This window comes from Durio zibethinus, chromosome 23 (assembly GCF_047325235.1).
Source record: "Durio zibethinus cultivar Kanyao isolate XHJ-2024 chromosome 23, ASM4732523v1, whole genome shotgun sequence".
Taxonomy (NCBI): Eukaryota; Viridiplantae; Streptophyta; class Magnoliopsida; order Malvales; family Malvaceae; genus Durio; species Durio zibethinus.
In genome coordinates, this window is record NC_143184.1 from 9,372,322 (window position 1) to 9,394,552 (window position 22,231).

Below are 22,231 nucleotides of genomic sequence, written 5' to 3' on the forward strand. Positions count from 1 at the left end.
TAAAAAATAAAGAATATGTGTGAACTTTATTGATCTGACTAAGACTTGTCTAAAGGATAGCTTTTCTCTTCATAGCATAGATCGACTAGTGGATGATAGTGTTGAGCATGGCCTCTTCAGCTTTATGGATGCTTATTTTGGCTACAATCATATTAAGATATTATAAAAGACAAGGATAAAATAGCCTTTATTATCAAGAAAGGCTTTTATTGCTCATGATCATGCCCTTCGGACTGAAAAATACAAGTGCACCAAAGCTTCAAAAGCTAGATCCATCATAATATGGAGGTATATGTAGACGATATGATAGTCAAGAGCAAGAGTTTGATAGAGTATATGAAAGACTTTAGAGAAACCTTCAACACTCTGAAAAAATATAATATGAGATTCAACTTGAGCAAATATGCTTTTAGGGTTACATTGGACAAGTTTCTTAACTACATAATCAATCAAAAAGAGATAAAGGCAAACCCGAGAAGGTTCAGGCAATTTTAGAAATAAAAGTATTGACCTCGATAAAAGAGGTACGAAGCTAACAGGTAGAATAGCTGCACTCAATCGATTCATGTCCAGATCGACAAAACGATATCTACCATTCTTCAAAACTCTCAGAAATGACACTGACTTTAGATAGACTATTCCATGCCAAAAAGCTTTCGATAAACTTAAAGAGTTTTTATCTTCTCCCGTCTATCTTGTCAAAATCGAAAACTAACAAAACACTATACTTGTACTTGGCTAGCATAGATCAAGCTGTCAACTCAGTTCTAATTTTAAAAAATATTGAGAAACAATGACTAATCTATTTTGTAAGCAAAGTATTGACAAGGCTTGAAGTTAACTATAACAGTATTGAGAAATTGGCATATACCATGATCACCTCGACCAAAAAACTCAGGTCATATTTTCAGGCCCACATGATCTATGTCTTGATGGATTAACCATTGAGGCAGGTCTTACAGAAGCCTAAAATGTTAAGAAGGCTAATCAAATGGGTAATAAAACTCAACGAATTTGATATGTATTTTTTTTTACCCAGATTGGCATTAAAATCATAGGTGCTGAGTGACTTTATAGTAAAGTGCACCTTAACACAATCGAAGGGACAATCAGAAAAGAAAGAGCAAACCTCAAATAAAAATAATTAGAAGCTATTTATCGACAGATCTACTATAAGTCAGGGTGGAGGAGCTGACCTCATTCTAATTAGTTTGAAAGGTCTACAGTACTCATATGCCTTGAGATTCAAGTTCAGAGCATCCAACAATGAAGCAAAATATAATGCCCTGATAATCAGCCTAAAGTTGACAGTCGAGCTAAATGTTTAACACATAACCGCTTATAATGTCTCCCAACTAGTGGTCAGTTAGGTAAATGGGGAGTTCGAAGCTCAGGAAGATGAAATTTGAAAATACCTTGACAATGCACTAGCTTTGATAATTGACTTCAATAAAGTCAATATGAAAAAGATATCGAGGTCAGCAAACTCAATAGCATACTTTCTGTCTAAGTTGACTTCAAGAGCAGTAATGGAAAGCTCAAACCAAGTTTTAGTAAAAGAACTAGTGCATAAAAACACCGAGGACAAGTTCATGGGATATATCATAAAAAAAAAAACCTGGATGACACTAATCCAAACATACTTGACCATGAGAATGTTACCTGATGAAAGAGTTCAGGCTAAGGCACTAATGACAAAAGCACCCTGATACATGATGATTGAAGAAAAATTATACATGAGGTCTTTTAGTCTACTTTACTTGAGATGTGTTGATGAAGAGGAGGCAGAGTACATCTTGAGAGAAATCTATGAAGAAATATATGAAAAACACCTCAGATCTCTGTATTTGGCCTGTAAAGTGCTGAGGTAGGCCTATTATTAGCCCACCATCAAGAGAGATACGATCGAGCTAGTGAAAAAATGTAATAAATGTCAAAGGTTTGCCCATGTACAACATTTCTCTTTAATCAAACTCACTCTTATCATCAGCCCATAGCCTTTCATGCAATGGGGCATGAACATCCTTAAACCATTAAACCATTCACCCTGGCCATATGACAGAGGAGATTTATCTTAGTGGTAGTAGATTACTTCACAAAATGGTTAAAAGCCGAAGTTTTGGCCATTACCACGAAAACGCAAGTTGAAAAGTTTGTGTGAAAAAACGTAATCTGCAGGTTTAGGCTACCTCGGTCCATAATAATAGACAATGGCAAACAATTTGATAATCTGAAGTTTAGGGAATGTTGCTCAAATCTTCATATCGACCTTAAGTTCATATCGATTACCCACCCTCAGTTTAATAGATAGGCTAAATCTACAAATAAGATAATACTAGAAGCTCTAAAAAAGAGGATCGATGTTACAAAAGAGAAATGAATTGATGAGCTACCAGAAGTTCTGTGAGCCTTGAAAATAACCACGAAGGTCCCTAAGGGTGAAACCTCATTTCACTTGGCTTTTAGAACAGAGGTTGTAGTGCCTATTGAGATCGACTATCAAGCTTAAGAGTTAAATTGGCATCAAAGGAAAAAAATGAAAAGATAACTTAGGGTTGACCTAGACCTCACCAAAATAAAAAAGACATAGCTCTGAATCTAATTGTAGTCTACCGATAAATAATAGCTAATTATTATAATAAGAGGGTCCGACGTAAATGCATCAAGAAGGGTGATCTTGTACTTAAAAAAATGAAAGCCTCAGAGGTAGATGATCGAGGTGGCAAGTTGGCCTCAACATGGGAAAGATGATATGTTGTTAGAAAGATCGTCCACAATGCAATCTACAAATTACAAAACCTAAACGATGATGTCATCCTAAGAACATGAAACATAGACAACCTAAAGGTCTATTATTAGTAGCTAAATATAAAATGAGTTCACACTTATACTATTTGTAAATGGCACTGCCACCCCAAATATGTGAAATACAAATTAACTTTATTACTAGTAAATCAGAGCAAATTGAGCTCGTACTTGTGTTATTTTTTCTTGAGAACATGAAATGCAATTAAAGATCTATTATAATTAGATCGGTTCTAACCAAACTCACATATGAAAGTATCTTCAATAAGCTTGTCTATAAGTGATTTGAAGTCATTTGAAGAAATATGGCCTAAAACTCATAATTATGTTAATTTGACCTAAAATAACTACATAAGTTTGCAGTCCCATTATCTATCTTTGGATTGGTAAACCATTTTCGAACTAATGTGTATAAAAAGGAAATAACAGCAAAACTGAGCTGAAACTTAAAAAATTTTCATTTTTATTCTAATGTAACTCAATACATTAGTTGGAGTATGAGAGGTCTTCACAAAAACCTGACCTTAAAGTTTATAAAAAGTTCACAAAAAGTTTACAAAAACAAAAACAAAAATATATCAAATTCATTCATCATCAGCAGCAAGAAAAGTACAATTGTCAGCAGTAGTTTAAGGAGTGCCCTCATTAATAGTAGTGCGAGGAATGACCTTAGTTTCAATGACCTTTACCTTTTTCTCATCTATTTTTATAGCGACTTCTAGTTCTTCCTCCAAGGCTTGATCTTCGTCTTCTTCTTCATCCTCTTTCTCATCTTTTTACTTATCCTCTTCAGGCTGATTTAGAACATACTTGATCTGATATTGTTAATATCAATATAAAAAAGGTTAAGGTTGAGAGAGGAAAAATTGAATTACATCTCTTTCTTGGCTAGCTGGAGGCACAAAAATGTTTTTTCTTGGAGAACTTCACCTTAACCTGAAAACAATCATTAAAGGCCTTGTACTTCTCCACAGTCTTTACCCGTAGCTTTTTTTCCTTTTTGTCTTAAACCTCTAACTCATACTTCAGCCTTGCAATTTTAGTCTAAGCATTATTTAGTTTTAGCTTGGCTTGTTCTTTCATCTATTTGGCTAAAGCCTTGTTCACCGATATAGCCTTCAGCTTCACTACCAGATCATCTACTTTTTTCCTAAACTTTACCTTATTCGTATAAGATGCAGTGAGGCTCAATTTGATGTTGCCTAGTGCTTTCAATCTCTTTTTGTGCTCTTCAATAAGGGCAACAACATCTTTCTCAACCTTCAGCATATGTCCAATTGTAAGATAAGCATAATGAAGTGCTTGGCTACTATTCTTCACAAGCGAAGGTGAGAACTTTTTTTGGATCGTAAGGAAAGACCCTAGACTTAGAAAAATAAAAAAAAAATAGTAGAAAAAAATGAGATGAAGTCAGGAGATACTCACTAATAAGAGGAACTGTGACCTAAAACCTCCTAGTAACATCAAGGTTAGAGATTAGGTCATTTGTTAGAGTAAACTCTAACCACACAGTTATCTTTTTCGAGCTAGGTCTTAGCATCCTAGCCTCGAGGTTCTCAGAATGAGTGGATAACACCTCCACCCATGGTCTTTTGGTTGGGAGTGGCATTGGCGCTGATGCGAAAAATAGGTCTCGACTTACCCTAACCTCTAATTTTTTACATGAGAGAATACGGGGTATGATCGTACTAACTACTTTGTCTCCCTCACATGATGGGGTCTTGAGCTTGATTTTTTTTTCTTTTTCTTTTTAGGCCTTGGTGCATGTTAATATAAGGCGATGTTGAAGTTTTCTCTAACTTCAGTCATATCTGTAAAATCGAGCTAATAGTTAGATGAAAAATTAACTCAAAATGAAACCTTACAAGGTTACTTCAAAACTCTAATACTTTGTACTGTTTATTACTTATAAGGAGGTCAGCTTGTGAGCATCGATAACAAGCTCCCCTACGTGTAAAATTTAAAATTTTATCCTAATCTGACATATCAATGATGGAGAGGGCCACCGGCACGTCCACAAAGGAACTAAGTGTACTTCTTATTTTTCAAGCCTCAACCTAGGGCTCACCATCTTTATTAGCCTTCTATTTTTTAAGGCATACGAAGAGTAGTTTCCAATTCTTTATTGAGCTCAGGCAATTGACGAGAATCTTGTTATTTGATCGAGCTATGATATAAATCATCTATTATCATTAAAATATTTTTTAAGAGAAAAGAGCTAACTGAATAGAGGGAGAGAAGGAAGAATACTAAAATGTTAACAAAGAATGATAAAAAAGACTATGTACTAAATAGAATTATGGGTGAACTAAGTGATTATTAAATTATAAGAATTAAACATTAAAATGAATAAAAGATGAAGTGAAAACCTCAGATTGACCACGAACGAATCTCAATATACATATAGCTAATGTGGCTTTAGTCTATCAGTGACATAGTATGAAGACTTAGGCTTATTATACTATACCCCTCTCTAGGAAAAAGAAAAACAATACCCATAGATCGAATGTTATGAGCTAAGCACATGTTGAGACAATCTTTGGGATTTACTCTATCTTGTAGCTCACCCATCACGTCATTAAAGATCACGTTAAGGTCACATGGAGTATATATAGGGACCTTGACAAGTTCATTCTGCTCTACAAGACTCTCCCTCTTGCCAACATTTTCTTTAACCGAGGTACTCCCTTTCTCTTGTTCTTTCTTGGAACCCTTCTTGTTAGAAGCATTTGATTCTGGAGTGGAGGATAGATCCTACAAAAGAATAGTGGATGAAAGAAGCTCGATCTCAAAAAAAGAAGGACAAGGTGAAAACCCCTTAGGAAAGGACGAGGTGTTAAGAAAAACTAATTGAAGAGAAAGAGTAGAAATGGTAGGAGGTGAAGAAAATTGAACCCCAAAAGGGAGAATACCTAAAAAGAAAAAAGGTCAGCCATAGAAGATGGATCGACCTAAGAGACGAGAAAAGCATATGGATTTTGAAATTTAAAGTCGATCTAAGCACACAACTCTTCAGTGTTTAAAACTCGCTCACTTTTTGCCCGAGCATTCTTTTCATTATGCCACTGCCCTTCCTCAGACATTGGATTGAATCAATAGGCAGTCTTCATATAGTTACAGCCTTCAATAATAAGAAGGATAAGGTCATCATCTTACTACTTTTACTGACCTTCTCTTGGCTCTACCGTATAACTCTAAGCTACTCCAAAATTTATACTAGAAGACATGGTTAGAAATACATATAGAAGTGAATATAGAAAAAACTTGAAAGGTAAAAAAGTTATAGAGATAAAAAATTTTAGTCAAATCAAGAGCAAAGAAAGCGAAAGATGAAAAACTGAAGCCTTACTAGTCTCTTTATATAAACACGCTTTAGCCCAGAGGGATGGCACATCCTTGCCACCTATCAAAGCATAGACAAATAGACGTCTTTTCATCTTCCTACTTTAAATATCCCCATTCAAATTGTCACTCTCCTCATTTAATGTTATTAGGCAGGTTCAATTGGATAAATCTCATATCGGAGTAGCTGAACCAAACGATTGTCAAAGGTAAATCGAGAGCCTGGTTGACTTTTAAGGTACAAAACAAAGGCTTAAGCCCAAATTTTCGAAGAAAACATAAGTCTCACCATGGCCATACGAACTCTAGCAATAATCTTGAATCACCCCAGACAGTTGTCACCTTGGTAACTTTTAAATTGATTATGTACTCATTTCTAAACACACGCACAATATTGTATAATCGTCAGGTCAGACCACAGCTCAAAGCTAGTCGTCATTCAAAACTGACCTTTCCCTACAATGTCGGCCTTCGATGAAATATGCAACCACTTACCCCACATTGGGGATGTCGGTAACAAATTTGGTGATCTGATACTCAGACCACTTGATGAAAAGATAGAGTGTTGGGGTATATAATGATCAAAAGGGTATAGTGATATTTTCCTCTCTCTCAGACTTTAGCAAGCAACCAGGGATATCTTGGTCATTTTTGTCGACCTGACATATGATCTGACATTTTTTATGCCACTTTAACTCAACCATGTCCTAATTATCTCCTTCTTGTCCCCTCACCTTACCTATAAATATGAAAACTCAGGCACCATGAAGTCAAGTTCATCAAGTCATACCTTTTTTTTCCTTTCTACTTTCTTTTTGACTTAATATTTACTGACTTGCGCATCAAAGTGCAAACGCAAAAAACACCTTTTGCCTTTACCTTTAACTATTCTTTTTACTTTTAAAGGATTATCCTCGGGTCGGAGTTCGACACCAACATTATGAGTTCAAAATACTTGAACACATAAATTTTGAAAAATAAAAAATATTTTTTGATCTTATATGTTTTTATTTTTATTATATATCTTTCTGAACGTGACAAAAATTAATTGATTCAAATTCAAACATCATATTTGTGAATAAATTTACTTAACATAAATTGGTAAATTTCAGTTTTAGATTAGTCAATAAAATTTTGCTACGCAAATAGGGACAAATCAGAACTACAAAAGCGTAGGATTATTCGAATACGAAACCCTAACCACTCCATGTAATTGCGTCAAATTAACATAAAGGACCAAAAAATAACAACATAGGCTTCTTTTATTAACTTCACCGATAACCCAACCCACAAGAAACAAACAAATACTTGAAAGCCAAGAACATCACGTCGGTACTTGTTTCCTTCTCTCTTAGTTCTCCCCGCTGCTGAAGGGGGTCTCTCTTCCACTTCTCTCTCTCTCTATATAATAAGAATTGAGAAGAGATTAATCACAAAGCTTTGCTTCGTTGTGCCGGATCGAAATAACGCGGTAATCATCTCTCCCTTTTAGCTCTCACTCGCATTTCGTAATCTAATTTCTTCTCTTTAACTTTCATCTCTGTATTTTATGTTATGATAATCTTGTAAAATTTTCAATTAATAGAATCAACGTGGCGGTTTTATCCTTGATCTCCTCTGCATCCTATGTCTGAAATATATATATATATATATTTTATTTTACCCTTTTGATTGTATCCAAATGTGTCGGATACGTATCCCGGGGTTCCTATATCCAATGCGGATACGAAACCTTTATACAAGGTGTTGTCGCGTGTCAGGTGATTCATTGTGTGAGCTAATTTCTAGAAATATCTGGAGGAAGTGACGAAGGTAGCTGTTTTTAGGTAATGCTTGTAAAAATTAGAGATACGTATGCTGTAAATAGAGGCTTTTATAGTTTTATTGCTTATTGATCTTTATGCGTTGGGTTGTTGTTCAATTGTGAATATCATGATTCAAACTGGAATTTTGGGTGATCTTATATTGCTTGACTATGTGGATTTTGTGTTGATCAGTTTTGCGCAAACAAGGTGTTCGGTGATGGCGACTGGAATCGTGAACAACGAAGTTCGTGTGGGAGAAAATGAGGAGTCAGAGACTTCAAATGGCATTGAGAAATTAGAGATTTCGAATGGCAACGATGAGGTCTCTGAAAATTCTTCATCTATGCAAAGAGATGAAGATGAGGGGACAGGTGATGAGTTTGTTGTCAGATAATTCTTTAGGTTTTCTTATTGTATGCATGCTGTTGCTTGTCTAGACATATTTTACATACTCTATAAATGCTGCCCTGGCATTTTAAAGGTTTGAGATCCCAAAAATTTTGCAACATATGTTTAATAACGAAAAATGTTTTGAGTTTTAACAAATTGAAAAAAAAAATTGGAGACATTAAATTGGCAGTGATGCGATGGACACCTGGAAGTGCATATTTTTTAAATTTTATCAGATACAAGTGCTTTTTCCTTATATATTATATACAATTTATTTGTGTTAGCATGTCACATAGCTTGGCTGAGTGCCTTATACCTCGAGCATTATGGGGTTCCTTGCAGAGATGGCAAAACCATGCTGAATATTTTTGACTCACTCAAACCTAATTCTTTAAACTTGAACTGATAGACAAGTCAATGGCCTAAATCTCATCCTAACTAGAAATTACCCAAATCAGAACATTATTATTATTGGTTTACACTGTAAAATTTAGTTGACCTGAACCTAGAAAATACACACAACCCACCCCAAATCCAACCTGAATTGACCTAAAATTAAACAAAGGAACTGGAATCCAACCCTAAGCCAAACACAGAATGATTCAAAAATGAAAAGCACTGTAAAATTAAAAACTTAAATTTGATGCAAACCAAAAACAGTCAACTTATCTTGACACCAAATGCCTCCTCTGGTTTCTAGCTCCTGCAAGGAGTCGTTCACTTTTGACTGCAGTGATCTTGGATGAATGCTAAGTATAGATTTTAAGTTTCATACTTGTCTTGGATTGTTTTATATTTCTTGTAATTTTTCTTATACTTCTTTGTCTTGATTCTTTCTTCTTTGATGGTTATGTTTTGCCTTTTTTTTACAGCATTTTTGTTTATTACCATTAATAGTTAGTGTTCAACTTTCTCCTTCCCTTATATCATGTATTTTAACTTTTGCAAGTTATATTAGCGTGCCATTTGGGGTTTCTAACCGTGCAAAGAGCCTAAGATCCTTTTTGTGTGTGGTAATTAAGTATGACACCTCATTTTCTTTGTAAATATGATTTTTTTGTTTTTTTTTTCCAAAACTCCTACTTGTCCTGTGCTCATCTTGTTAACCGATCATCAGTATAATCTCTTTTCTGAGCTTTTCATAATCCAATACAAAACAGTTCTGTGATGTAAATTACTGTTGGCACAATCTATTTGATTTTGCTTTAAGATATTGTTGTTTTCAATAACATGATAGTGCTTCTCTCATAGGCTTCATATTTCAATGGTATTTTCCTGCTTGTAGTTTTGAGTTTTAAGGGAGCTTAATAATTAATCGTTTTTTATTTAAATTTTCTATCGTAAAGGTGGTTTAACTATTTTCTTCCATAAAATAGAACTGCAATTTTTTTGGCTAATATTTGCTCTTTTCTGCATTTTTAAAACTGTTTTCTAGCAGAAGTTGCAAAGAAGAAGAAGAAGAAAAATAAAAGCAAGTGAGGAACTATCTCTAGGTTTGGTAAGTTGTTTTCTTAATGAAGATGCTCGGTTGAGAATTTGAAGATATTCTATGCTGTAACTCACAGGAAAAAGAAGGAGCCACTGAAGCAGACTGATCCTCCATCTATTCCCATTGTTGAGCTTTTCCCTTCTAGGGAGTTTCCTGAGGGTGAAATTCAACAGTACAAAGATGAGTGAGTCATGCCATTTTCTTGAAACTATCTTTTAATTCAATTATTCATAATATTAAATTCCAAATGCTGAAGAAATCTCTTCAGTGCATGTCCTCTTTCTTTTAAAATTGTAAAATACAAATGTTGGCTTGCAACAGAAGGACTTCCTAGGAGGTCAAACATGTCTTCTTGTCTTTTATGATTGTTCTTTTTTGTAATTTCATTTATATGTAAAAATATTTTATCTTTAAGTTGTCTTCAGCTGAGAAGGTATAAATGTTACAATATATAAGTGAGATGAGATCAATGTCTGGATATTATAGTGTAAGTAAGGAAGAACTTGATTGATTGCAGAAAGGAATGGAAAAGATTTTTTTTCTTCCTCTGGAATATAAATAGCACATAAATATATTGTTAAAGCATTTCCCTGTTTTATGCAACACAGTTTGTCTACATTTTCGGTTTATGTTTTTCATCCGGATTTATGCTAGCGTCACATGCATCTCTTTATATTAGTCTCTGTAAATTTTGAATTTTTATTGCTTTATAGTAATTTGTGGAGGACTACCTCTGAGGAGAAGAGAGAATTGGAGCGCCTTGAAAGGCCAAAATATAATGCAGTCCGCCAAGCAGCTGAAGTCCATCGTCAGGTTTGTATTTTGTCTTATCTCTACATAAATTGTAGCTTGGTATGATGTAAAAATATTATTTGATATGGGGAAGTTTGGCTTTGTGGACTTTTGCTATTAGTTTTTGGTCTTCACTAGTATTTTTCATTCATTCTTAGGTTCGGAAATATATCAAAAGTATCTTGAAACCTGGACTGTTAATGACTGACCTGTGTGAAACCTTGGAGAACACAGTTCGCAAGCTAATTTCAGAGAATGGTTTACAAGCAGGGATTGCATTTCCTACTGGATGCTCTCTAAACTGGTTAGCTTTATGTTGGACAAGTGATGAGTCTACTATTTATACTTACCTGTAATTGGTTGGTCCATGCTCATGTCCTTCCCTGTCAGGGTTGCTGCTCACTGGACTCCCAATTCTGGAGATAAGACTGTGCTTCAGTATGATGATGTGATGAAATTGGATTTTGGAACTCAGATTGATGGTAATACTATAGTTGCTCCATCTTGTACTTTTTCGTTTGCTCTGTTTGCTGTATAGCTGTATAATTTCATTATGGGTTATCATATTACTTACTTTGAGCTGGAGTTGTTTTCAAACATGAGTTATTGGCTTTTCAGGATTTATAGTTGATTGTGCCTTTACAGTGGCATTTAATCCTATATATGACCCGCTTCTTGAAGCTTCTCGTGAAGCAACCAATACAGGCATCAAGGTACTGGATCTCTTGAAACATGCATGTTCAAGAGATAATGGCTTTTGGTCTTGTTTTTGTCTTTATGGTGATTATGTTTCCCATAGTAGGCTTATACTTGAACTATTTTTTAAATGTTTTGTTGATGGATGAAAAGAAATTTCAGCCATTTTTTGGCTGTCAAATCTTCATCTATTCTAGTCTCGGTTAATTCAGGCCCTAAATGACTCCCTAAGCTCTAGCTCTCCTCTTAAGTGATACTGCCACATTGTATGATAGTCATATCTGCACGCAAGAATAACTTACCATTATTTTCATTCTTTTCAATAAAAAGTTTGGCACTCTGAAATCATGTTTAGTGCATGCAATCTTTATATAAATGTTCTTGTGTGTTGTTCTGAATCTTGTCTGTTAGCAAAGCATGTTTGAGAAGAGAAAACCAGTAAGAAAGGAAAAGGGTTAAGAAAAAAAATCTTAACAATTTTGTCTGATATGGTTCAAAGGAAATCAAAGGGGACTTAAAATTTGAAGGACTAGGTTGATGGTGCACTGAAATCTTTCACTCAAATATATACAGAAAAATATGCAAATTTAAAATGTAGATAAAAGGATGTTCTACTTAGCGCTTGCTTCCCTTCCCTTTCTTATATTAGTGGAAGACAGCGGCTTTATTATACCTTTTTTTCTTCACATATCTTTCTTCCCTCTGTGTCCATCAAGCCCAAGACAAACTTGTCTGTGCTTATATTATTTTTTTTTTATGATTCCACATTTTAACTATTATATCCTTTTGTTCTTGTTGAATTTGTTGTGATGTATTTATGTTTGTATGGAAATATGGTTGTAGTCTTATGAGCTTTGAAGTTCTTTTCTGTAAAATTGAATTAACTAATTTCACTGGAATATTTACCAAAGAGATCCCAAAAAGATCATAGCTATGATGGTCATTTAATTGTTCAGGAAGCTGGAATTGATGTCCGTCTTTGTGATGTTGGTGCTGCAATTCAAGAGGTGATGGAATCATATGAGGTTGAAATAAATGGGAAGGTATTTCAAGGTAAGAAATTCAGGAGAAGATATATGTATCTAAATGAGATTTATTATGGGAAACTTGCTGCTACTCATCTTTTAGTCTTGTGCTTGTGATACCTGACCCGTAAGTTAGTTTATCCCAGTTCAAAGAGTGTTTTTTTTTTTTTGTTTTGTTTCGTTTTGTTTTTTTTCTTTTTTTTTTTATCACGACTACAAATTTAATTTTGATTAAGTACACCTGTTCAATGTCAATAAGGGGGCTTCTATTCAGTGGATTTATCAAAGCAAATGTTTGCAAGATGAAATTTGGGATAGTTGTAGTTTCCTTGGAAACATAACCTTTTGAATAAAATTAAAATAATATTTTGGTGGTTTTGTTTTCAGTTGACAACAAAAAGCTTCATGAGTAACTATATAGCGAACATTAACTACAACTGCTAATTTTATTTGGTTGGCATGATTTTGATACAGTTTTCAACAAGTTCTCATTTTGGACTCCTAATTGCAAATAACAACAGTTTTTTTAACCTTCCTCCTCTTAGGAAAGGAACAGATAGTTGAAGTTGCTGAAATTTTTGGAAATGGATATGGTCTAACAGATAAATGAAAATTATTTGCCCATACACTGAACACACTGAAGTCCATATTTGGTAAATAGTTTGTCCTTTGTATATCTGTCTGTATATTAACTTTTTGTAAGGGATTTGAATGTATTTGGCAGTGAAAAGTATACGAAACTTGAATGGACATAGCATTGGGCCCTATCAGATACATGCTGGAAAATCAGTTCCTATTGTGAAAGGAGGGGAGCAAACAAAAATGGAAGAGGGTGAATTTTTTGCCATTGAAACCTTTGCTTCTACAGGTTATATTTCTCATCTGATAGGGAATTGAATCTTTTGCATAATAGATTGTAGTTTGTGTGTACCATGGACATCGTTCTAACCGGTCATTCATATTTTGTGCAGGGAAAGGATATGTCAGAGAAGATCTAGAGTGCAGCCATTATATGAAAAATTTTGATGTGGGACACATTCCACTAAGGTTGCCTAGAGCTAAGCAGCTGCTAGCTGCAATAAACAAGAACTTTTCTACGTTGGCCTTCTGTAGACGGTATTTAGATCGCTTGGGAGAGACCAAATACCTGATGGCATTGAAGAATTTATGTGATGCTGGCATTGTTCAGGTATCTTCTTGATATTGGTCTTCAACCATCTTTTTGTTTTGATTTTGCACTTTGTTTCTAGTCCTTATTGAAAAGTGAAAACATTTTTAATGCCTTCTATGCTATATGGTAGGCCATTGTCCAACTTTAAGAATAGAATTCTTTCCTACTTAAATTTCAAGGCTTCCTGGTATAATTTGGGCTAAGTGGACTGCGTACTTCTATTATGTCTATTATCATTTAGCTTTATGGTAGTGATTTTCATCCACCCATAACTTAAAATCAGTTGGGAGATTGGATGAGGTGTTAAACCAAGAACAATTTACTTGGCCTTCCTGCAGTTGTCAATTAAACTAGAAATCATTGATTTGGAAAGAACATCTGGGACAGATGCCTTAACAAATCAGTCCACTATATGATGTTGGTTCTTGTAGCTCATTACTCTTATGTTAGTCTATTCCAAAAACACATTCTACATTTTCTTTTCTTGTAATTTTCTATGAGGATCTGAAGAGTCAAATAATATCTGTAATTATTCCTTTGTCATTTCTTTTCTTTTTAAGTATAATTTAGATCCAGGGCTGGTGTGAGTGACAGGTCAATTTGCGACGCCTAGTACTTTTTTTATGCCTTCAGAACTGAAACAAAATTATTGATCACAAGTGCTAAAGAACCTATCTTCATAGTTCTAAACTTGTGTATTGCTGTTTTACTGAATTTGCTGACGTGCTTTTATAATCTTTTTCTGTTCCGCAATGTAAGTTGAGACTAATGAAGAACTTTGTATTTTCTTGAAGCCATATCCTCCTCTGTGCGACATTAAGGGCAGTTATGTGTCTCAGTTTGAACATACCATCTTACTGCGGCCAACCTGCAAAGAAGTTATATCTAGAGGTGATGACTATTAAGGGGAAGAGAGAAAAGTTTTTTCAGTAATCATCTTCTTGAACATTTGTTTCTGTTGCGTATAAGGCCAAGCATTCACTATAATACTGTTTATTGTAATTTTAGCACTGTACTTTATGTTTTAACATAAGGAAGTCCCAAAATTGCGGATGCCATGCTTGCCGCATCTGTGCATTTGGTCTGTACCATGTTCGATAGGTGAGATTCTGAACTAGGCAATACTTGGTAGTAGGAAGAAAAAACAGTTAGTGGCGAAGGAGAGAATGGTTTTGATTCGGTCTCGCTATGAGAGAACTGAGAAAAACAATAACCATCAATGTTTTTTCTTCATGGGGTGCCTTATAAAACTAAAAGTTTAAACACTGAAGGGCTACAAAAATCAAAGTTTCAATACTGAAAAGATCTCATCGTCAGAAAATATGTATATATATATATATATATATATATATTAAGGGCGGTCAAGTTTGGTGTTGTGAATGATTTTTGCATTTTTGGAATTAGGCCACAGTTGGAAAACAAAAGAAAAGATTATATGTTTTGAAATTTTAATTTTGTTAAATATTTTTTTAAAAAATAATTATATGAATTAATAAAATTAAATTCTGATTTCATCAATAAAATTTTACCATCATTACTTTTTATATTAATAAATTTATTTTATAAATTTAAGTCAAAAATAAATGTAAAATATTTTCAATATTAGTGTAGAAATCATATTTAAACATTGAACGCTTGGATTTTTTTTTTTTTTTTGGGGGGGGGGAGGTGGTGGGGGTTGGTGGTGTTGTGAAATCTATAGAGAGAGAAAATCGAAAATACCAACGGCTAAAACAACCAACAAACACACACCGTGGCCCGACCCTCACCCCATTAATTCATTCATTTTTCGTTCATCTTTCTGACTTTATCTCCATCAGCCCAAAAATCATCCTCTTATAAAAAACAACATCAGACAACCTCAAACATCAATTTTGTCTAATCAATGCCCAAATTGTTTGCAACGCTGCAGCCAACAGCCACTCTCTGTGTTTCTCCTTCATTTCTCCATCTTTCTTCCCACTTTCTTCTAACTCTACTTCAAACAAACCCTATTTAGGCTACTGCCCTTCCCCTACCCCCATCTGGCTCACCATTTTCACTTACCCCTCCAAACTCAACTACCCAATTCGCAGACTCATTACACCCTCCGCGGTTTCCATCGAGAAAGAAACTATAATCTCCGAGCGGCCCCACACTCTCCTACGTGAGACTGATGGCGAAGATGACGGCTGCGTCAGGTCATGATTCCGGCGCAGATAATGGAGGATGCTGATAATTACTATCATTTTTTTTATTTTTTAAAAGTTTGGTTCAATTCTATGGAAAGAAGAAAATGCTGATAATTACTATCATTTGGGGTTTTTTTTTTTTTTTTTTGCAGGTTTTGCATCCAAAAAATCCATTTGCTTCAACATTGCATTTTAAATATAGGTATTTTGAAACTGATGCTCCTAAAGGTACTTAATTTATCGTTAATTATTGTTAAGTTGTTGAACCGTGCATGCTAAAATGGAAATTTTAAAGGAAATGTTAAATCCTGATACGTCAACAATGTGATAGGAAGGATTTATGTGATAGGTTTTCCAAGTTTTCTCTCTTTTGTAGAATTTCTTACTCCTGAAAATAAACAAAATGATAGTATTCAATTATAACTTGGCAGTTTATGGTGTTATATGATTCCTAGGATTAGCTTCCATTAGCTAGACACGAGTCAACATCTGTGTAATAATCAAGCAAAAATAATGTGTTTCTTCTCATTGGCAATTCAGTAGCAATGAATATTATGCTTTACGGTTTGCTGTGGTACTTGTTCTTCATTAAAAGAGAGAGAGAGAGAGAGAGAGAATTTCTTGATGAAAAATTTTCAATTTGCATTACTTTTCCTCTGTTGCATTCTGGATACTTTGTGATTATGCATTGCATTAGGTTTTTTTGTTGCTTCAAAGGTAAGAAAAGCATTATAAGTTTAGTTGGTGACTCATCTTGAAAGCGTGGAGATGCTCCTGGAGCCCCTAGGCAATGGTGGTTTGGTGGTGGAACTGATTTAACTCCAGCTGACATCTTGGAGGAGGATATGTCAAGCTCTCCCATTCCGTAAGTTGGATTTTTCTTCTTTCTTATGTCATTTTTTTTTTTTAGAAAAAGGGAAAATTTTCATTTGGGTTTCTCCATTCTACCCCCCCACTAAAGCTCAAGACATCTGTGCTTAGCATAATTAAAACACCAAGGAGCTTAAGTAGTTAAATTAGTTCAAATACAGGTAGTTTCACTTTGAGAAAGTAAAATGTTGATTTTATCAAAAGAAGTTTGCAGGTATTCAAGTATTTGAACAGAACCTTCTTATTTCAACATCTTACTAAATATTATATACAGATTTACTGGAAAGCATATGATGAACTCCTTTTGAGAGAGCAGGAACCTCTGTTCCTTTTACATATTACTATAAATTGGTAGATAAAGTGGAGATTAATATCTCTACTGCCAGTGCATTGCTCATGTCAGCCTTAAAGATAACTGCAAAATTATTTAACTATACCAGTGTATGTATGCAGAACATTAATTCTATCTTATAAAATATTATTTGAAAAATGAAATATTTTGCTGAATTTGCTAACATTGGCCCTCTTTTCTAGATACAAAAAGGCTTGTGACAAATTTGATCCATCCTTTTATCCTCGATTCAAAAAATGGTGTGATGACTATTTTTACATTAAGATATGATCTTGCCAGATTTTTCGGGTGTTATATGTGTTTCATATTTATTTCCCAGAGTTTTAGAATTATCTGTATAGCATTTGAATTAGCAAATGGGCTATCATGCCAGTCAATGCAATCTCTCCCTAGTAAAGTATGGCCTAATTTATAAAATGTTATATACACATATAAGAAAATTCTATTTCTTATATTTAATAGACTTAAAATATTGTTTTGTTAATAAATTCTAGAGTTTGCTTCATTGCATTACCTAACTTGTTTTGAATATAAGCATCCTCATAATTATCCTCCATTTCCATTTTCACCAAAAACTTGTGCATGAACACAGTACCTATTTTGTGCCTTGTGCCTTGGGCAATATAAGGGTCTTGAGTGCATCTCGTGCCGTGTGACAACATTGATGGTTTTTGGTCAGCATTTAGTCAGGTGATATAGACTGCGATAAAATATAATAATGATTGAGAATTCTGGCATGTGGCACCATAGGGTACTCATCTGCCATATAATAATGGTGTAGATGTATATTGTGTGGATTCTTCTAACTGACTTATCTCTAAATCCATCTTACGTCAATTAATCTTTGGCCTGCTTTTACTAACTTATCTCATCCATGGATGTAATAATCAATATATTTATATTTTTTCTTATTTTTAGCAATTTGTAACTGGTAGTAAAGCCGAGTTATAACTTATAAGTGCATGCATATTACCCCATGTATTATATAGTATTTTGAAATTCAATTTAAGAGGATATGGAGTCAGATTTATCTCTTTCTAAAAGTGTGCATCCTTTGAAACAGTCATCTCAATAAGATAGAGGGGTGTTGTTCAGTATGTAAGCTTGGTAGTTTTGAGTAACATCAGTTGCTTGCTTGGTGTTCATATATGTTCTAAAAGCTTTCTTTATATATGATCATTTTCTCTTGTTGACTTTCTCATAATTTTACCTTTGTATCCATTTAATTATGGATTAAATTGTTAAACTTTATGTTCACCTTTAATGCTCTGTGCAGCATTGATGTGAAAGACGAGGGCTTGGGGGAATATTTTTTGATGATCTAAATGACTATGATCAGAAGATGCTTCTTTTATTTGCCACCGGTAATCCTGAACACTGATATTACTCTTTGGGCGTTCCCCACCTACAAATAGCAATTCCAGTGTACTTCAGTTTTTCTAATGTACCAATTTATTGTCAATTTGCAGAATGTGCGAACTCTGTGGTTCCTGCATGCATGCCCATTGTAGTGAAAAGGAAGGATACACCATTTAATGAGAGCCACATGGCATGGTATAACTAAACTAGAGAGATTTGACATCTTAGATTTCTCTAAATCAGACTTTAAATTATATTTGATTTCTTAATGAAAGGTCGATGATCAAGGTACAACATTTGGAATGAAGACGGGGACGAATTGAAAGTAATCTTGTTTCTCTCCCTTTAACTGCAGGATGGGAACATGATCATGTAAGCTTCCTTCCCCTGTTTCCCCTTTTCCCTCCAAGTAATTTTTTTTACTCATTCCGCATTAATGTTCACCGTGATATGTTCTTGAGAAGCTGTAACTGTAACTGATAATAAGAGGCCTATCTCTTTGTTTGGCATACAGAAACCATAAGAGGAAGTTAAGAGTGGAAATTACTAGATACATGCATCAACCCTCAGGAATGGATCTCATGTATCTGATCCTTATGCATGAACCCCAAGGGATGGATCTGAGACATACCAGTTGAGTTTCCCATTGTTTTTTTCCCGCGGCAGAAGTTATAACTTAGCTTTATGGTTTTGTCGTATTAAGGTGATAGGCTACTCTCTGTAAATCATGTGAATGTGGTTTGATACTTATTCCTGTAATATACAAGCCAACAGTGGCTAATAATATTATGAATCTGTATTTACGTTAATGTGGAATTTTCTTCGTATGAAATCTGTTAATATGTTCAAGTGTGTGCCTCTTCAACTCCAAGCTGCATTTTAGTATCATTTGGTCTCTTGGGAACTTGCCCTTCAGCTTTCAAGATATCAGTCTCATAATGCCATGAGAGGATTGGTAAAACATTGTTTTCCAATTGCTTTAAGTAGACCATTTCTATGTTACTGGCTACTTCAGAATCAAAGCACCAACCAATAATCAATTTTCGCTTTGAGTCCGTGGTCCATCACTTACCCCGAAGCCGTGGACCTCTACAAACCACCAATTTGAAAGTGTTTTGTTCTTGGTTCTTTCAAAAGAGATATGAAAAGTTTTCACATCAAAAGAATCATTTTGTGGTGGAGGTGGTCTGTCTCACTCTCTTTCGGCGCTGTGAATCCTCTTATGTTAGAAATCTGCAGGACTGTAAAGTTTGATAACTTTACCCACGTTTTCCGGCTGACGTGGCAATTTAAAATAGGATACCACACAAAATTATGACAAAAAAAAATATAAAAATAATATGGGTTAAAATTTTAATAAAAATTATATATGAATTTAATAAAAATAAAAAAATATATATCTTATATTTTTGTATTAATATGAATTATAACACATAATTTTTATATAAAATATAAATTATCAATATTTTAAGTAATATTTGTATACCAATTATTAAATTTACTTTGTGAAGTGTTAGAAAACTACCCTGAAAATAAGTAAACAAACTCCAGCTTAGAATGTTTGCGACCTCAAAATGATTATATGAATAATCCAAACATTCCAAGTAGGCATGTCCTTACGCTTCCAGATTTCAATGAATATAAGCTATCAGAGACTTGTACCATGAAAAGAAAAACAATTATTTTTTGGCCAATAAAAGAAAAACAAATTGACATTGCTGTCACTTAACGCAGCATATCCCAGCTGGTCCAATGTGTGGAAACTGTAACCTGCTCTATACTGTTCTGAGCAATTTGATGCCAGAACTAAATGAAAGCTTCCAAAATTAGGATCAAGTTAGCTTAATTAATGAGAGTGAAATTGAGCCGAGAAGCATCATTTCACATGTTTTATTGCCTAATCTTCTTCGGTACATTTAGAGTTGTAGACTAACACCCTTTCTGTGTACAAACTTAAAGTTCTGTTGGGAAGCTTCAACCCCTTTTCCTAAGTCAAAGGTGGTCGGTCATCTTTTAAAGAATCTCCATCTGAATGAAAATCAGGAGTTGCTATTACAATATCTTCTGGCTGTAAATCATCAGACCAAATAAACATGGGACTCTCAAGGTTCTCAACATTTATGTTCTTCCACTGTTGTTTTTCCATATATGCAGTTTCTGATAGAGGTATAGAGTGCAATTCCCCCAGAGATGAAAAATTCACTTGGGAACTAAAATCTAGATTTTTCATGATCCCCGTCATGCTCCCATACTTTTGAATACCAAAATATTTGTAGTACTGAGGGTTAGTATTTTCTTCCAAAACTGTTTGTGCAGCTGCTTTCTCCAGCATTTTCTGCATATATTTTCCTTGAGCATCAATCCTCATTTGAAGGTGTTTCTGAACCCGGTACAGCAAGAACAAAATAAGGATTTCTCGAATATGATATGCATGGTTTTATTGAAAACTTTTCTTCTCTGTTTCTTTCTTACCTCTAACTCTTCATTCATTCTGCTTCGTACTTCCATTTGCAGTGTAACTTCTCCTGTTTGTTGCACACTCCTGAAAGTTTATTTCAAGTTAAATGAATGTAACAGGCCAGAGAAAGAAATTCCATTAACAGAATCCTAATTCTCTGATCAAAAGGATTATTTAAATTTCACATACTGATCGCTGAAACAGCTAGCTCTTACACCAGCAGCATTTTTTGAGTATTCATACACTGAAACTCTCAATAATATAGGTAACAAGTTGTAAGGAATTGATATTTTGTATTAACAATATGAACAATAGAAATGAAATTGAAATCAGAGGGAGGTAATTCACCTTTCCTGCTGTCCCCAACTGACTGGTCATTGAAATCTTTTTGTGGTTGTCTCCCAAGCCTGAATTTCTTTTACATAATAATTGAAGAAACCAAATCAGGAAACAGTAGAAATGAACATGAATAGAAGTAAAAGAGAGGAAAATAAGAGAATTAAGGTAAAAAAAAACACCTGAAGATGGCTCTTAAGATGGTAAAGGGTAAGGCCCTTAACTCCCATGATCTTCAAGATGGTCTTTGGTGTGGCCTCTGCATTTCAAAGAGAAACAAAACTAAAGAAAAGGCACAACAAAAAAAGGGAGAGAAAAGCAAGATTGACTCTGAAGTGATTGAAAGGGGACTAGGGGATTACTGTCTGGTCCTCCAAGCTGGGTAACAGCCTCTACAAATCGCTCATGCAACTCAACAGTCCACCGGAGACGATGCTTTGGATCTGTTGTCAGGACAAGTCCAGAGTCCCCATGAACACAAACTGGATCATGTGAGTTAAATGTTGGCTTATTTGAACGGAACATTCTTGTTCTGTGTTCTCAGGGCTGTTAAGATTTTCATTGAGAAATCTACTATATATATAGTTGCAACCGAGGTGTGAAATGACTTGTATAGATTAAGGAGTGAATGGTCATTTTGTAAATCCTTGGAGAATAAAAGCCAAAGAAAAGAAAAGAACAAAACCCACCGACTATTGATCAAACCATCTTTTCCAAATGAGTCTGTCCTTATGTAAATTATGTTATCAGAACCTTACCACTAAAATTAAAACTTCGGTACTACCTTCTTACAGGGTTTATCAACTTGTTATTTCCACTTTAACTATAAAAATTCTAATGCTGCCAATTAGAAGTTTAATTTGTTCAGCTGATACGGAGACCTTCACTACCTTCCATTTCAGAAGTGAAGTGACAATCATTGTAATTTTCTGTTTGTTTATTCTAAAGACAAAAGTGTGGTACTTTAGTCATATGTTCCACAACTTTTTTTCTTGTCTTTTGAATTACAAAAAAGTAAATCCAGCTTCACAATTTTCCAGATTTGATCCATAGATCCTGTATTCAGAGTAACACTCAAGTCTTTTAGTTGAAAACTTTAGACAGATGTTTCACAAGATTGAATAGAAAACCAAATTTAGTTTGAGAGAAGCTAGAGGGATGGGAGGAAAA

The 22,231-nt window shown here is 34.4% G+C and overlaps 3 protein-coding genes across 5 annotated transcripts; 2 read left to right on the top strand and 1 right to left on the bottom strand.

The window, feature by feature from the left end:
• The first annotated feature begins 7,485 nt into the window (after window positions 1–7,485).
• LOC111314564 (methionine aminopeptidase 2B-like) lies at window positions 7,486–14,592 on the top strand. Of its 3 annotated transcripts, XM_089753111.1 has the most exons (13): window positions 7,486–7,618; window positions 7,908–7,973; window positions 8,145–8,323; window positions 9,781–9,817; window positions 9,908–10,015; window positions 10,545–10,644; window positions 10,782–10,927; window positions 11,014–11,105; window positions 11,242–11,336; window positions 12,276–12,372; window positions 13,069–13,212; window positions 13,316–13,533; window positions 14,310–14,592. In XM_089753111.1, exons 3-13 carry the CDS (start codon window positions 8,170–8,172, stop codon window positions 14,418–14,420), a joined length of 1,302 nt encoding a protein of 433 aa, XP_089609237.1. In that variant the 5' UTR covers window positions 7,486–7,618; window positions 7,908–7,973; window positions 8,145–8,169; the 3' UTR covers window positions 14,421–14,592. The 3 variants fall into 3 exon arrangements, with proteins under 3 accessions (XP_089609237.1, XP_022771771.2, XP_022771773.2); XM_022916036.2 differs by lacking the exon at window positions 7,908–7,973 and having other exon boundaries at window positions 9,778–9,817; XM_022916038.2 differs by lacking the exon at window positions 7,908–7,973.
• Window positions 14,593–15,360: 768 nt separating this feature from the next.
• LOC111314565 (oxygen-dependent coproporphyrinogen-III oxidase-like) lies at window positions 15,361–19,116 on the top strand (the record flags this gene model as incomplete). The annotated part of the gene is made up of 8 exons (XM_089752209.1): window positions 15,361–15,695; window positions 15,839–15,914; window positions 16,448–16,551; window positions 17,091–17,147; window positions 18,185–18,272; window positions 18,378–18,462; window positions 18,543–18,639; window positions 18,782–19,116. Coding segments are annotated over 5 exons (621 nt in total), but the record flags the coding sequence as incomplete, so codon positions are not given.
• An 817-nt stretch (window positions 19,117–19,933) lies between these two features.
• On the bottom strand, window positions 19,934–21,933 carry LOC111313542 (myb family transcription factor IPN2-like). Its single transcript, XM_022914223.2, has 6 exons — window positions 21,424–21,933; window positions 21,244–21,320; window positions 21,074–21,140; window positions 20,915–20,969; window positions 20,740–20,809; window positions 19,934–20,647 (listed from the first exon to the last, which is right to left on the bottom strand). Exons 1-6 carry the CDS (start codon window positions 21,584–21,586, stop codon window positions 20,255–20,257), a joined length of 825 nt encoding a protein of 274 aa, XP_022769958.1. The 5' UTR covers window positions 21,587–21,933; the 3' UTR covers window positions 19,934–20,254.
• Between the last annotated feature and the right edge of the window lie 298 nt (window positions 21,934–22,231).